This window comes from Odocoileus virginianus, chromosome 28, assembly GCF_023699985.2.
Source record: "Odocoileus virginianus isolate 20LAN1187 ecotype Illinois chromosome 28, Ovbor_1.2, whole genome shotgun sequence".
Lineage (NCBI taxonomy): Eukaryota > Metazoa > Chordata > Mammalia > Artiodactyla > Cervidae > Odocoileus > Odocoileus virginianus.
The window spans coordinates 35,156,115-35,170,738 of NC_069701.1; the positions used below are offsets into that span (position 1 = coordinate 35,156,115).

The 14,624-nt window shown below is 53.3% G+C and overlaps 3 protein-coding genes across 8 annotated transcripts; 2 read left to right on the forward strand and 1 right to left on the reverse strand.

Annotated features, from left to right (window-relative positions):
* The first annotated feature begins 735 nt into the window (after positions 1-735).
* On the forward strand, positions 736-10,804 carry TAF6L (TATA-box binding protein associated factor 6 like). 6 transcript variants are annotated; one of them, XM_020899571.2, is made up of 12 exons: positions 736-822; positions 1,556-1,605; positions 3,548-3,707; positions 4,033-4,119; positions 4,720-4,870; positions 5,026-5,076; positions 5,639-5,733; positions 7,054-7,128; positions 7,268-7,488; positions 7,795-7,927; positions 9,754-9,882; positions 9,989-10,804. In XM_020899571.2, the coding sequence occupies exons 2-12, from the start codon at positions 1,598-1,600 to the stop codon at positions 10,757-10,759; spliced, it is 1,881 nt and encodes a 626-aa protein (XP_020755230.1). In that variant the 5' UTR covers positions 736-822; positions 1,556-1,597; the 3' UTR covers positions 10,760-10,804. The 6 variants fall into 6 exon arrangements, with proteins under 6 accessions (XP_020755230.1, XP_020755227.1, XP_020755231.1 ...); XM_020899572.2 differs by having other exon boundaries at positions 741-822; positions 1,553-1,605; XM_020899569.2 differs by lacking the exon at positions 736-822 and adding an exon at positions 973-1,033.
* On the forward strand, positions 10,795-13,947 carry TMEM179B (transmembrane protein 179B). Its single transcript, XM_020899574.2, has 5 exons — positions 10,795-10,990; positions 12,087-12,274; positions 12,355-12,486; positions 12,660-12,738; positions 12,980-13,947. The coding sequence occupies exons 1-5, from the start codon at positions 10,895-10,897 to the stop codon at positions 13,139-13,141; spliced, it is 657 nt and encodes a 218-aa protein (XP_020755233.1). The 5' UTR covers positions 10,795-10,894; the 3' UTR covers positions 13,142-13,947.
* TMEM223 (transmembrane protein 223) lies at positions 13,398-14,598 on the reverse strand. The gene is made up of 2 exons (XM_020899576.2): positions 14,260-14,598; positions 13,398-13,852 (listed from the first exon to the last, which is right to left on the reverse strand). The coding sequence occupies exons 1-2, from the start codon at positions 14,573-14,575 to the stop codon at positions 13,560-13,562; spliced, it is 609 nt and encodes a 202-aa protein (XP_020755235.2). The 5' UTR covers positions 14,576-14,598; the 3' UTR covers positions 13,398-13,559.
* Between the last annotated feature and the right edge of the window lie 26 nt (positions 14,599-14,624).

Below are 14,624 nucleotides of genomic sequence, written 5' to 3' on the forward strand. Positions count from 1 at the left end.
GAAATGCGGTTAGGTAATTTGCCCAAAAGCAGTATCAGAGTTTGAACTCCTTTTGCTATGACTCCAAATATCCTTTACTCATTAAGCTCACTGCTTTTCAACAGAACTGCCCAAGTTCAGGGAAGTGTGTCCGCGTAAAATGGTCAAGGAAGTCTGAGGTAGGTGAGGGCTTACAGGACAGAGATGGGGAGGATACGAGGTAGGGTGCCCGAATCGGCAGAGCCCTGGAGTCTGGAGCTCGCACGGGGTGTGTTTGGCCCAGTCAGAAGACCCTTCTGCCAGCAGAGAATGCCTACTGAGATTCCGGTCCAACCTTGGGGAAGTGAAGTGGCAGGTGATGTTGGAGAGTTAAGTTGAGCCCCACCAAGCAGGCAGCAAAACTAAGGCAGACGCCAAAGTCTAAAGCGTCAGTACATTCGCGTAAATGCAAGTGTTCGGAAACTCAGGAGTAGACAAAGGAATGGGCATGGTTTCCTGGAGAACATGTGTATTAAAACGTAGATCGAACGATTACACGCGCCACAAAACGCCAGAGAGCTGTTGCTTTAAGAGGCGCGAGTCTTCAACATCACGTGACCTCGGACGTTCCGAGCCTTCTACAGAGCCCTCACAGTGGCCAATCGCATAGTGGGAAGCTCCTTTGTGGGCAGGAATTCTTGAAGGCGCCCGCCGATTGGCTGTGTTCGTGGAGGGCGGGGCCTGGCCACCAAGAGAGGGAATTAGTACAAGCAGGGTGAGTACGGGCCATCGCCGCCGCCGCTGCCGCCGCAGTCACCGCCACCGCCGTCTCGGTAACCGTCTTCGCCGTCCTGGAGCCCTCAGGTGAGCAAGCCCTCACAGAGCCGTCCTGCTGCAGATCGCGCGCTCACCGGCCTGGGCGCCCGATCCTCTGGGGGCCCGCCCCCCTTCGCCGACCACGTGACCCAAGTTCGGTGACCTCTGACCTCCTCCTCCCTGTTCCCCCCCCCCCCCCTTTCGAACTGGGACGAAGCGCGGCTGGGTGGGAGGATGCGCTTCTCGGAGGCCGGCGGAGGTCAGTTCCCACGCCTCCTTATCGGTGTGGCTAGTGGCTGAGGATGTGGAGAGGAGGTTGAGGAACTGGAGACCTTGGTCAGGGCCGGACTTTGTGGGGTGTGATGTGGGCACGTAATAGGGAAACTTCCTTGGCGCCTTCCGCGGGCAGGACTTGCTGCTGCTACTTGACAGGTGGAGAAAGAAGGTTAGCCATTGGCGGGTCTCCAACGCCAAGTCTCTGGACTGGGAATCCAGGCCTTGTTTCCCACACAGTCCGCCGCTCCTCATGATTAGAGAGAGTTGAGTTCTTGCTCCCTTACCTAGGTAGTGCTGGCCAGATGATCTTGGGAAAATCATTTAACATTTTAACCACTCGGCTCTGATTTCCTTCGCTGTGAAATAGATACAATGTTTACTTAATACTTCTTTCATTGTTAATCCAGACGAAATGAGGTGTAAGCCACATAAAGCACTTAGCTCCAAGCTTCAGGCATAGTATATGCTGAGAAAAATAGCGATCGTGTGCTCATTTTTTCAGCAGGTGTTTACTGAGGGTGTGTTATGTGCAGACACCGTGCCTGGGATGCAAAGGTGAGCAAAAAGGCATGATACCTTGCCAGCATGGAGCTTACAGTCTACTGGGGAGGTAGATGTTAATCAAAAAGTTACACAGGTATATACAATTACAAACTGGTAACTGCTTTGGAAGATAAAGTCATGGCACATGGTGAGGGTCTGAGAAGACTTCTCTGAGCAAGTGACTTTTTAAATTTTAAAATTATTTATTTATCTGACTGTGCTGGGTCTTCCTTGTTGCATGGGCTTTTCTTTAGTTGCGGCATGCGGGGGCTACTCTCTAGTTGTGGTGCATGGGCATCTCATTACCGTGGCTTCTCTTGTGGCAGAGCACAGGCTCTAGGGCTCACGGCTTCCGTAGCTGCGGCGAGTGGGCCCCAGATCTCAGGCTCTGTACGTGTGGTGCACGGGCTTAGTTGCTCTGCAGCATGTAGAGTCTTCCCGGACCAGGGATCGAACCCATGTCTCCTGTATTGGCAGGCGGATTTTTTTTATCACTGACTCACTGGGAAGCCCCCAGCAAGTGACAGTTTGAGACTGAGATCTGAAGGAAGGCCTAGGAGTTCACTGGACAAAGGGGTTGGGGATAGAGGAGGAGAGTGTTCTAAGTCCAGGAAACAGTGTGTGAACATCCTGAAATAAGGTGTTTTTGAGGAAACAGAGGCTACAGGAATGCAGAACACAAGCAGAGTGGAAAGAGATGTTTGGAGATGTAGGCACACATGCGGGGCCTTGGAGCCATGGCACAGGTTTGTTTTTTATTCTAAAGGCAATGAGGAGCCATTGGGAGAAATGCTGCAGGGAGGCCAGGTAGGGTACCCACTGGATTTAGGGACCTGGAGGTCACTGGTGACGCGCTGGGCCTTGTCAGAGAGGAGTGCTGGGGCAGAACCTGGGCGGGTCACTGAAACTGGGCCCTCGCTGCTGTGGTGCTATTGTCTCACTTTGGCCTGTGTGGGCCAACCTTCTAAGTGTGGCGTGTGTTGTTGGAGTCAGTCATCAGCTGCTGTTTTTCTTGGGTTCTTATTCTGCTATATCCTGTGAACGGAAGAGTAGGTTCCTGCTCTGAGCCTCTCAGCCATACTGGGGAAGACCAGGCATGGGCAAAAAGCCCAACTACTGAAAGGCTGACAGTCCCAGATGGCATGGGGCAGGAAGACCTCAAAGGACAGACTGGATCTGCCTTAGGAAAGAGGAGGGCATGGGGGCTTGGGATAGGGGGAGGGCGGGCCAGCCTGAGCACCAGCGGTGAGGTACAAGGCAGGCTGGAAGCCACGAGGTGGCCTTCCTGGGAGAATGGATCAGCACCATGAGCTCTGCGGATTTAGGACCAATCCCAGTATGTTGAGCCAGGGAGTTGGGACTTTGCTTTTATGAGTCCTGAAAAACTATTGAAGACTTCTGAGCAAGGAACCATCAGGGTAAAAGTAGTCTCTTCAAAAAAAAAAAAAAAAGTAGTCTCTTCATCAGTGTTTAGTACTGGTGGCTGTAGCACAGATCCAGAAGAAGACAAAAGTTTTTGTTTATAATTAACAATTGTAATATCTTCCATTTGTGTAGTGTTCTGGCCCTTGAGTTTCTCCTACATCATCTCATCTCATCCTCATAGCAACCCTGGGCATTAGGGAGGGCAGGGGTTATTGCCACTATCTTACCAGCCCTCAGACTGATGAAAGTCTCAGCCTGGTTCACATTGGGAGTGATGGAGCAGGGCTGGGACCCAGTTCTGTGCCTCCCAAGGCCAGGCACCTTCTCAGACATCAGCTGCCGTCTGCCCTATGACCTAGCTCGAGTCTGGTTCTTGCTCTGAGCCTCAGTTTCCTCACCTGGACACTCAGATGAGGCTCCTTGTTCAAGGATTCTGGAGCAGCGAGACTGGTTTGGAGGGCCTTCAGTCAGGCTCCCGGACTCAGAGGGAGACTGGGCTACCCTTTCCCATCTCCCTTCCCACCCCCAGCTCCATCGGGGCCATGTCAGAGCGAGAAGAGCGGCGGTTTGTGGAGATCCCTCGGGAGTCCGTCCGGCTCATGGCGGAGAGCACGGGCCTGGAGTTGAGCGATGAGGTGGCGGCCCTGCTCGCAGAGGACGTGTGCTACCGACTCAGAGAGGCCACCCAGGTACACTCCTCTCCTGCCCCTCCCTGTGACTGCCCTCTCCCCCAGGGTTATTCAGCTGGTATCTGTCAGGCCCCTCCAGAATACAGTGGCGGCAGTCCCCGTCCTCTCCAGGGCCTCCTCCTAGGCAGCTGGGCTTCCAGAGAGCCAGGCGCCTGCTGAGCAGCCTCCCACGTGCTCCTCAGCACAGCCCCGCTGGGCAGGCCAGGCGGGTCCATCGTCACATCCCCCATGTGAGAAGCTGAGTCACAGCGGGCATGTGACACTGGGAGTTGTTTGCCGCTCACCCCCTGCTCCCTGTCCCCTGACTCCGTTCATCCCCTTGCAGAATAGCTCTCAGTTCATGAAGCACACCAAACGGCGGAAGCTGACCGTCGAGGATTTCAACAGGGCGCTCCGATGGAGCAGTGTGGAGGTGAGCGGGGCGTGGGCTGCAGAGGGCTCAGGGCTGGCCACACAGTGAGACGTGAGGCCCAACGCACACACAGTCACGCCCAGCCCCCAGGGCCAGGTGTTCGGAGAGGCAGAGGCGGCCTCGGAGGCCCGGAGGCAAGGGCAGGCTTCTTGGAAGAGGTGGCTCTTGAGCTGAACCTGAAAAGGAGGCCGGGATTAGACTCAGTTGCAAGGAAAAGAGGCTGTTCTGGGTGAGGGAGCAGCCTGAGCACAGGCGTGGGTGTCAGAACATCCTGCATGGTTGTTCCAGGGCAGGGGGTCTGGGGAAGAAGATCACGTTTAGAAGAGAGGAGTGTTTTCAGAGCTGGTCTATGTGAGGAGGATCAGCAGCCTGAGGGTGGGGTTCAGGGTCCCTGCAGCTCCATGAGGAGGGACCACGTTCTGCTCCTCACCGTGAGCACCGGAGCTGCAGCCAGATTCCCAGTGAAGGGCCTGGAGTCCCAGGCATCCCCCTCTGCTCAGGGCCTCTGGACTCCCCGCAAACATAGGCTCTGGGCCCTGGCTGGTAGTGCCCCACTTACCTCCCAGATTCAGCCTGCTCCCCAATCTTCTTTTCACTCAGGCCGTGTGCGGTTATGGGTCTCAGGAGGTGCTTCCCCTGCGCCCCACCAGGGAGGGTGAGCTCTACTTCCCCGAGGACCGAGAGGTGAACCTGGTGGAGCTGGCCCTGGCCACCAACATCCCCAAAGGCTGTGCTGAGACGGCCGTGAGAGGTGACTGCTGGGGTCCTCCCTGGGGTGGGGACAGGATCTGGGTTCTTGGAGGAGTGGTGATGGGCTGGTGGGTAGATGGAGCAAAATTCAGAAGGGTGGGTGGTGTTACAAGGGGCAAAACCCCAGGCTGACCCATCTCTCTGCTCTGGTTCTAGTTCATGTCTCCTACCTAGACGGCAAAGGGAACCTGGCCCCTCAAGGATCAGGTAATGGGTAGTACGGGGAATGGGCCCTCTGCTTGGACTTCTCTCCCTTAGGACTGAGGGTGGTGCCACTACCCCTCTGAGTCTTCATCTGACAAGTATTTTCCGGTGCCTGCCTGGTGCCAGTCCTGAGTGGGCACTGATCCCTGCCCAGAGGCCTCACAGTTGGAGATGGGATCTCAAGCCTGTAACCAGTCATGACGCCGTGTTGGATGTTAGTGCAGAAGTCTGAGCAGCTTACTGGGGTCCCTGAGGTGTCACACTTCCAGGGTCTGCTGAATGGAGCTTACAGAGCCTGAGGCTTATGAACGTGGACCTTGGGGATTAAGCAGGAGGCTGCCGGGCAGAGCACAGGTGGGAGGCAGCGTGCGGAGCTGGGCTGTGGAGAGCTTGCAAGGTCAGGGTGAGCAGGCTGCTCAGAGGGGCTGGCGGCTCTGTGTTCCGAGAGGCCTCCTGTCTGAACGGGCTCCTGGTGGGGTGGGGGTTGTCGGGAGCGGGGAGCAGGCAGGGAGGCTGGGAGAGCGCTGGGCTGCACCCTGACCACCTTCTGCCCGCCCTCTCGCAGTGCCCAGTGCTGTATCTTCTCTGACCGATGACCTTCTCAAGTACTACCAGCAAGTGACTCGGGCTGTGCTGGGGGATGATCCACAGCTGATGAGAGTGAGCACGCGGGCCTGAGCTGGGGCCAAAGTCCAGCCCTCAAACCCCCGTGGAAATCCTTCAGAGGCCTGCTCCTGTCCTCTGCACGCTGGCTGATCTGGGTGGAAGCTGCTCTTGGTGGGGGGCGTGCTGCTCTGTGGCTGGCCCTTCTCCAGCACTGCTCCCCTTCCTGCCCCAGTAGGAACCCAGTTCCTTAGGGAATGGCCGCTCTGCAGGGTCCTGTGGAGGGGGGGACGGCACACGTGGTCAGTCCCCCCACACCTTAATCCAGAGCCCATTCTTTGGGGTGTCTGTTGACCTGGAGCCACGTGGGGCATCCACCTTGCACCTTTCATCTGTCTGGACTTGAGAGGAAAAGGAGAGGAAGTAGAGGGAGCCTGGTGAGGGTGCCAGCCAGACGTCACACCAGCCCTCTAGGGCTCCACAGGGCCCCGCTGGACACTGCCTGTGCCAGGCCTCTTCCACCAGAGGCAGAGGAGGGCTGGTTGGTCTGCTTGACCACGTGGCCTCTCTGTTTGAGGGTTTACATCTTCCCCGTCTGGCTGCTGCTGTTACTTCCCGTGCAAAGTTAGGACTGTTGTTACTGCACTCTCCTGCCTCACAAAGTCTGCTGCTTGTTCCCAGACACAGTGCACATGGGTGGGCCTGGGGCCTGGGAGCTGGGTGCCTTTCTCTTGAGCTGTTGTCTGCTTTCACAGTGCCTGAACTTCAGGTCTTGATCCAGGAGCTGGGAGGGCACAGGTGGTGGAGGTTCAGGCTAAGATGGTCTTTCTCATTGCCTCCATTTTTTTCTGCTTATAAAAGTAATACCAAAAAAAAAAAAAAGTAATACCAGCATATGTTTATTATAGAAGTACTGTAAAACATACAAAGTAAAAATTGTGTAGAACCACCCACTCACATTTTTTTTCTATGTATAAACTATCATAGTCTACTGTCAATCAAAGTGGTATTAAACTAAACATCTGGTTTTAGAATAACTGCTATATTCAGTTAAAAATATGTTGGACATTTAGGTTATATTCAGTTCAGTCGCTCAGTCATGTCCAATTCTTTGCGACCCCGTGGACTGCATGGCGTCCATGGACTGCATGGATGCCAGGCTTAGGTTATATTCGGCTTTTTATTATTATAGACAGTGCTATGTGTGGATATGTGTATAAGTAGGTTTTGTTTATAGTGGGTTTGTAGAAGTGGCATTGCTGAGTCAAAGTATGAACATTTAAAATGTTAATACATAGGTGTCAAGTTTTCCTTTAAAGAGGCATCAGTTTATACTTGGGGTGGGTGGACCAGGCAGCGTGGCCCCTTCTGTTTCAGATTGCTCTCCAGGACCTGCAGACCAACTCCAAGATTGCAGCGCTCCTGCCATACTTTGTTTATGTGGTCAGTGGGGTAAGTGACCAGGCTGCGGCAGGGGCGGGTCTGTGGGGAGGAGATGATGCAGCAGGCTGTAGGGCTCACAGGCAGGTGCCACCAGCCGAGCAGGCTCTCCTGCACCCCCATGTCCCCCTAAGCACCCTTCTCCCAACAGGTGAAGTCTGTAAGCCATGACCTGGAGCAGCTGCACCGGCTCTTGCAGGTGGCGCGGAGCCTGGTTCGGAACCCACACCTCTGCCTGGGGCCCTACGTCCGCTCCCTGGTGGGCAGTGTCCTCTACTGTGTCCTGGAGCCGCTGGCTGCCTCCATCAACCCGCTGAATGACCACTGGACACTGCGGGATGGCGCTGCCCTCCTGCTGAGCCACATCTTCTGGTAGCCTCCTGGGCCTAGCGCTGATCAAGGGCGGACTGTGGCAGAGCCGAGTGGCTTGGGGTGGGAGATGGGGTGAAACTTCTGGCTTTAAGGCCACAGGTTGAGAGGTTGGGAGTGTCTTCCCTCTGATCTTCCAAGTCGTTGTGCCTGGGGCTTTATAAAGGGGTGACAGAGACGCCAGGGGGTTGGTCCGTCAGCCCTCAGGCCCTGGGCCCAGCCGTCTCGCTCACTTCCCCGTGTGCCATACACATGCTGCTTCCTCTGTGTGCGGTGCCTCGTTCTCCTGACTGAATGTTGCTCCCACAGGACTCATGGGGACCTTGTAAATGGCCTCTGTCAGCAGATCCTGCTCTCCCTGCAGAAAGTCTTGGCAGATCCTGTGAGGCCTCTCTGCTCTCACTACGGGGCTGTGGTGGGGCTGCATGCTCTTGGCTGGAAGGTGAGGACCCTGGCTTTTCTCACAGAACCATAATAGCTCCTGTTTATAGTTAGAAAAATAGTCTTTCTTGTCCATGAACGTGTCCTCTTTCTCCATTTTTTAGGTTTTTCACTGTCTTCCAGGATCCTTTCATAATTTCCCCTGAAGAGAGCCTCAATATAATTTGTTTACTCCTAGATTCTTTCTATTCTTTGATAGTGTTGTAATGTCTCTTCATGGTATTTCTTATTGGTGTATAGAAACACAACTGATTTGTGTATTGATTCAGCTACTTCATTAAACTTATCATTTTTAAACTGTAGATTATTTTGGGCTTTTAAGTTAAATAATACCATGTACAAATAATGAAAGCTTTGTCTTTTTTAAACCTAATGCCTTATTTTTTTGAATTCGTTTTCCTTTTCTGGCCACCCCACATGGCTTGTGGGATCTTAGTTCTCCAACCAGGATTGGAACCTGAGCCCTTGGCTGTGAAAGTGCAGGGTCCTAACCACTGGGCCACCAGAGAATTCCCAAACCTAGTAATTTTTTTCTTTTTATTGCTAGGACCATTAATATCATTTTAAATGTTGATATTGGGCATCCTTGTCTCATTTCCAATTTAAAAAACAGTACTAACAATAACCTGTCCTGTTTAGGCTGACATTTCCTTTGTGTGTTTGTAGATTACCTTTCTCAGGCTAGGGGAATTATATTCTTAATTATTAATTTATGTTAATTTTATCAAATGCACTTTCTGTATCTTTTTAATTGATTCTAAGGTTTTCCTGCTTTTATCTGTTAATGTTGTTAATTGTCTATATAGGTTTTCTTTTTTTTTGCCTGTGTCACACTGCTTGTGGGATCTTAATTCCCAACCAGGGACTGAATCCCTGTCCCAGCAGTGAAAGTGCTGAGTCCTAACCACTGAACCACTGGAAACTCCCCATACAGATTTTCTAATAGTAAACTATCTTTACATTTCTAGGATAAACTCACTTTAGTAATGGTATAGTCTTTAAAAAAGTGCAGAACTTTCATTGGAATATATTTTTTATATACAGTTGGATTTAAATGATTTATTTGTATTTATGAATGAAATCAATCATGTACTCTCCTCTTATGGTTTTAGTATCAGGGTTATACTGGTTTTATAGAATAAGGTGGAGAGGGAGTATTTTTTATATTTATATTTTTGTTTAATTATGTTTTATTGAGACACTCTGTTCCTTGAATGTCTGTACGCTGACTTTGTAAATTCTGGCATGCTGTTTTGTGGTTATATATATATATATATATATATTTTGTGGTTATATTTTTAACTAATAGTTACAGAATTATTTGAGTTTTCATATTTCTTGAGTCAATATTAAGCTATATTTTTCTAGGAACTTGAAGTGTTAATTATTTTCCCCCAAATTAATCACAGGAATTAAAACTACATAATCAGAGTCCAGGTTTCTGAGCTGTTGTTTTTGTGCAAGTGGTTTGAATTGAGTTCCAGTTTACATGTAAGCCAGGACGGTTCTTGGAATGTAGCAGTTGGGAGCTAAATTTCTTAGTTAGCAGGGGGCATTACTTATATCCTTCAGCCCTCAGCACATATGTCAGTGATAGTGGGGTCATTTTATATTGTTTGTCTTTGTACCTCATCTTTATTCCCATTGCTTAATTAAGGCTTGGACATTCAGGAGTTTCCAAATAAATGTTAGCTGAATATGCCAAGGAGGGTATTTAGGATTCAGCCCTGTCCAGAACCAGAGATAAAAGTAGATCTTTCAGAGGAAATGGTACTTGCTAAGCAGTGAGCAAAAGAGGCACTCACTGCATTCTTCTCTTCCATCCAGGCAGTAGAGAGAGTCCTGTACCCACACCTGTCCACTTACTGGACAAATCTGCAGGCTGTGCTCGACGATTATTCAGTATCGAATGCCCAGGTTAAAGCAGATGGACACAAAGTCTATGGAGCCATTTTGGTGAGTGCCAGCCCTTTCCAGCCTCTCCTTCCTGCATCGGCTCAGCTGGCTTACTTTAGAAAATTAGGCCCAGGTTCCTTATATCCTAGTCCCACTGCTCTTACAGGTGGCCGTAGAGCGACTGCTGAAGATGAAGGCCCAGGCAGCAGAGCCCAACAAGGGTGGGCCAGGCAGCAGGGGGTGCCGGCGCTCTGACGACCTGCCCTGGGACAGCCTTCTCCTTCAGGAGTCTCCCTCCGGGGGCAGCGCAGAGCCAGGCTTTGGGTCTGGTCTCCCAATGGCTCCTGGAGGCGCGGGGCCAGAGGATCCTTCTCGTTCAGTGACCCTGGCGTACATCTACCGGGAGCTTTACGCCTTCTTCGGTGACAGCTTGGCCATCCGCTTTGGTACGGGTCAGCCCGCGCCCACGGCCCCGCGGCCGCCCGGGGACAAGAAGGAGCCTGCGGCCGCCCCGGACTCGGTGCGGAAGATGCCGCAGCTGACAGCCAACGCCATGGTCAGCCCGCAGGGCGACGAGAGCCCCCGGGGCGGCGGTCCTCCGTCAGCCTCTGCGCCCGCCGCCTCTGAGAGCAGGCCGCTGCCCCGCGTGCACCGGGCGCGGGGAGCACCCCGGCAGCAGGGCCCTGGCACCGGCACCCGCGACGTCTTCCAGAAGAGCCGTTTCGCCCCGCGCGGTGCCCCTTACTTCCGTTTCATCATCGCTGGGCGGCAAGCAGGGAGGCGATGCCGCGGGCGCCTCTTTCAGACTGCCTTCCCCGCGCCGTACGGGCCCAGCCCGGCCTCCCGTTACGTGCAGAAGCTGCCCATGATCGGCCGCACCGGCCGCCCGGCCCGCCGCTGGGCGCTCTCGGACTACTCGCTGTACCTGCCGCTTTGAGGCGGCTCCCGCCTTCGTCTCTGTAAATAAATCCCGCGCCCGGAAGTGACGTCCCCGCGCTCGTGGGTCGCGCCGGATGAGGCGGGGCTTGGGCAGTTGGCTGCTCCGGCGGCGCTTCCTGGTGTTTGGGAAGTCATGGCGCTGGCCTGGTTGCAGCGCGTCGAACTCGCGTTCTTCGCTACCGCCTTCTTATGCGGAGCCGTGGCGGCCGCGGCGCTGACCCGGACCCAGGTGCGGTTGCGGGACGGGGCCGGCCGTCAGGGTGGGTAAGCGGGGAGCAGGCAGACCCTGAACCGGAGAGGCCGCTGCTGTCCGATCCGGCAGAGTTCTGGCGCGCAGCTCTTAGCTCTTCGGAGCTAGTCGCCCGGGTGAGGCCGGTCGCCGGCGGAGATGCATCAGCGCTAATTACGCTCTGTGGATACATCTGTCCAGGTCGTGCTTGGAAATTATTACCTCGCAAAAGGAACGAGTCCTTGGGAGTGCCTAACAGCAGATACAGCCCGGCCGGGTGATTCCTGCTGCATAACCTCACCCTGGCTGTAAAACAAGTTGGACCAGATCCCTTTAAATAAGACACTGTTGTGCTGAGCCTCTCAAAGAAAGCATTAAGTAAAGTCGCTCGGTCGTGTCCGACTCTTTGCGACCCCGTGTACTGTAGCCTACCAGGCTCCTCTGTCCATGGGGTTTCCCAGGCAAGAGTACTGGAGTGGGTTGCCATTTCCTTCTCCAGGGGCTCTTCCCGACCCAGGGATCAAACCCGGGTCTCCATGCATTGCAGACAGACGCTTTACCGCCTGAGCCACCAGGAAGCCCTAAAGAAAGCATAGTGTAGCAGAAATGAGCAAACTACCAAATTGTTGCGACGCAGTGTGTCATATGGCAAACCAGTGATGTAGCAGAAGCCAAAAGTTTAGCCGAGTGTTTACCTCAGCCAGGCAATCATGTTAATAAACAGACTCGTTTGACCCCTGTAAGTAGGCACTATTACACCTGTTTTATAGACTAGAAAACATCAGAGATGGCCGAAGGTTACACAAGTTTTGGTTCTACTCTAGAATTTCTGTACCGGGGAGACCAGAACTTCTGAAGTATTTCTGAAGCTCATTGTATTTTATAACCATTGCCTATTTCCTCATCTTTCTGGCCACTGCAGATTTGATTTCCCCACCAGACCCACTCATCTACTGGCCCAGAAACAGGAACTGACAGTAATACACAAATAGCTCTCTTAGAGTGGCCCTGGTCTAGATTATCTCCAACACTTGCCATGAACTTGCATTCAGAGGTACTAGCCTGAAGTCTAGGACTCAGCAGCTTCTCTTCACAGGGCTCCTTCAGTGGCAGCTGTCCTCTGTACGGTGTGGCCGTCCTGAATGGCTCCTCTCTGGTCTTGTCCCGACCCTCGGCCCCCTCCCTCTGCTACTTTGTGGCCGGGGCCTCGGGCCTACTGGCCCTCTACTGTCTCCTGCTCCTGCTCTTCTGGGTCTACACCAGCTGCATCGAGGATTCCCACAGGTGACTGCCCGCTCTGAGGGTCAGGGGTTGAGGTGGGAGGTGTCCCGCTTCAACCACAAGGCTTCTCTCCCTCCTCCTAGAGGCCCGATGGGGCTCCGCTTTGCACTGGCCACCTCAGCTATAGCCATCTTCCTGGTCTTAGTGTGTGCCTGTATCCTTCGATTTGGCACCAGTTCCCTGTGCAAATCCATCATCTCCCTGAACATGACTAGGTAATGGGGGGGGGGGGGGGGGAGTCTGGCTGGGGCTGTCTGCTTCCCTCTGCAGAGTATCCCATACTCTGCTTTTTATGTGCCCGTCAGTTCTCATCTCAAAAGGGCACTGGCGTGAAAGGCTATTTAGGGTTTATCTCCCCTTTCTCACGACTGTTTCTTTGACCTCACAGCTGCTCTGATGCCCAGAAAACTCCATGGATACCCCCTGGAACCGCTGTGCAGTTTTACTCCAACCTACATAACGCTGAAGTGAGGCCCTGGGATATGAAAGGCTGGGTGAAGACTGAGGGATACAGATTCATGTAATGAATCGTAGAATACCATCTGTAGTTTTAACAGTGCTCACCAGTGTACTCTGAGCTTGGTCCACCCGTGAGGGGCTAAGGAGCTGAAGGCTTGACAGCCTGACCGTGCACAGCTGCGTGGTATGTGGGTGGAACCGGATTCAAGGTGGGCCCAGTCCTCACACTGCTGTTCCTGTCTCCCACAGACTTCTTCTTGGGTGAATCTGGTATTGTGGTGTGTGGTCGTGGTGCTCCAGGCTGTGCAGTGGAAGTCTGAAGCCACCCCTTACCGGCCTCTGCAGAGGGGGGACCCTGAGTGGAGCTCTGAGACAGATGCTCTTGTTGGGCCACGCCTTTCCCATTCTTGAAGACTCACCAAAAAGTACTTCTGCAGCCAGACTCCATGCCCAAGTGCCTTTAATCCTCTCGCCCCGACACGGCTCTGTTTATGAGGGGAGCCTTAGTTTTCCCTCCAGGAGGGAAACGTAATGACACCTCTTTTCCTACAGCTGTTTTTGTACCAGAGTATTATATTTCTTTCTTTCTTCATCTCAGTACTGAATTCTTGGTGTAAAGCACTGTAGGTAGGGTGGATAGGAGTAAGGAGTGAAGGCTAAACAGATATGGGTCAAAAAACTCAAGAGGTATGGGCAGGTAGCTGCCCTTGGGATGACTGCTCTTTTATTTGCTGTTAATGAATTCTGGGCCCCCTGTGTGACCCTGGTTATCACCGCATCCCTAAAGTTCAGTTTTTATTCTGAACCTTAGTGACCTGAGGTTGCTTCTTCACAAGCTACGGTAGGCACCCACAGTGTTGTCAAAAAGTTTCGTGTTGGGGAAATGTCCAGCTTTGTCCAAGAGGAAGTAGAAGCGTCGGCCTTTGACTTTCAGAGGCAACATTGCAGGGACTTCTCCCCGGTGGGCCATGCAAGATACCTGGTTTAAGGGAACCGTAAAATGGGCACCCCAACCAAAGGGGGCATGAGTGGTGAGGGTCACTTGCTTCCCTCCAGCCCGCAGCATCACTGAACGTACAGAGCGGAGGGAAAAGAGAAGACCAGCACCAAGTACCAGGGAACCTGTAGGAAAAGCAAAGATTTGGGTTTTCACTGGAAAGCTAAGCAGCAACCCTTTCAGTGCCCCCCGAATAAAAATAACTGTGATGATAATAACATTCATTGTGTCCCTCTTACACCCGTCATATATTAGTCATTCCTCCCAACAGCCTTACTAGATACCCATCCCCATTTTAAAACAGGATCCAGAGTAAGGGTACTAACTTGCTCAAGGTCAAAAAATAAGAGAGAGACGGCAGCTTGAACCTGTACAAGGGCTTGGCGCTCAGGGATTTCCAACTCTAGTGTACCGCGCTCCTACCCACTCTTGCTCATCCGGGAGGGTCGAGAGACCCTTACCCTTCTTGCCCGAACACAGAGGATTGTGCCCACCCTCTTCGACCAAGCTGGGAAGCTAGCCCACACCTTACCGATGGCGCCGCAGCCGACGGCAAGGCCGTAGCGCCAGAGCGTAGAGCGCAGGTCCAAGTGGCTATGGTCTGGGGACTTGGCGTCTGTTGGACGAACCGGGGTTGGGGGACGGGCCAAGGAGGCAATGGCCAGGGAAGCCCAGAAGACGCCCTGGCCGGCGCAGAATAGCCCGAGGACGGCGAAGAAGCGGCCCCGCTCGTGCTTAAAGAGCAGCACATCCCGTGGCGGAGCCGTGTCATGCAGGGCCCGGCGCGCGGGCAGTGACTGTAGCGCTCGAAACAGCAGCACTGACCACGTCCGTCCGGGCGCCGCCATGGCACTGCGTGGAGGCGCTTCCGGGGCGGGACTTCCTGCCAGCTAGCCC

Excerpts from the sequence above, each read along its gene's own strand:
- TAF6L (XM_020899571.2), top strand. Across the intron at positions 4,120-4,719 it reads TCCGATGGAGCAGTGTGGAG|GCCGTGTGCGGTTATGGGTC; the intron begins GTGAGCGGGGCG and ends CTTTTCACTCAG. Across the intron at positions 4,871-5,025 it reads TGCTGAGACGGCCGTGAGAG|TTCATGTCTCCTACCTAGAC; the intron begins GTGACTGCTGGG and ends CTCTGGTTCTAG.
- TMEM179B (XM_020899574.2), top strand. The coding sequence starts at position 10,895 with ATGGCGCTGGCCTGGTTGCAGCGCGTCGAACTCGCGTTCTTCGCTACC. Across the intron at positions 10,991-12,086 it reads CGGCGCTGACCCGGACCCAG|GGCTCCTTCAGTGGCAGCTG; the intron begins GTGCGGTTGCGG and ends TTCTCTTCACAG. Across the intron at positions 12,487-12,659 it reads ATCTCCCTGAACATGACTAG|CTGCTCTGATGCCCAGAAAA; the intron begins GTAATGGGGGGG and ends TTGACCTCACAG.
- TMEM223 (XM_020899576.2), bottom strand. The coding sequence starts at position 14,575 with ATGGCGGCGCCCGGACGGACGTGGTCAGTGCTGCTGTTTCGAGCGCTA. Across the intron at positions 13,853-14,259 it reads CGTCGGCTGCGGCGCCATCG|GTTCCCTGGTACTTGGTGCT; the intron begins GTAAGGTGTGGG and ends CTTTTCCTACAG.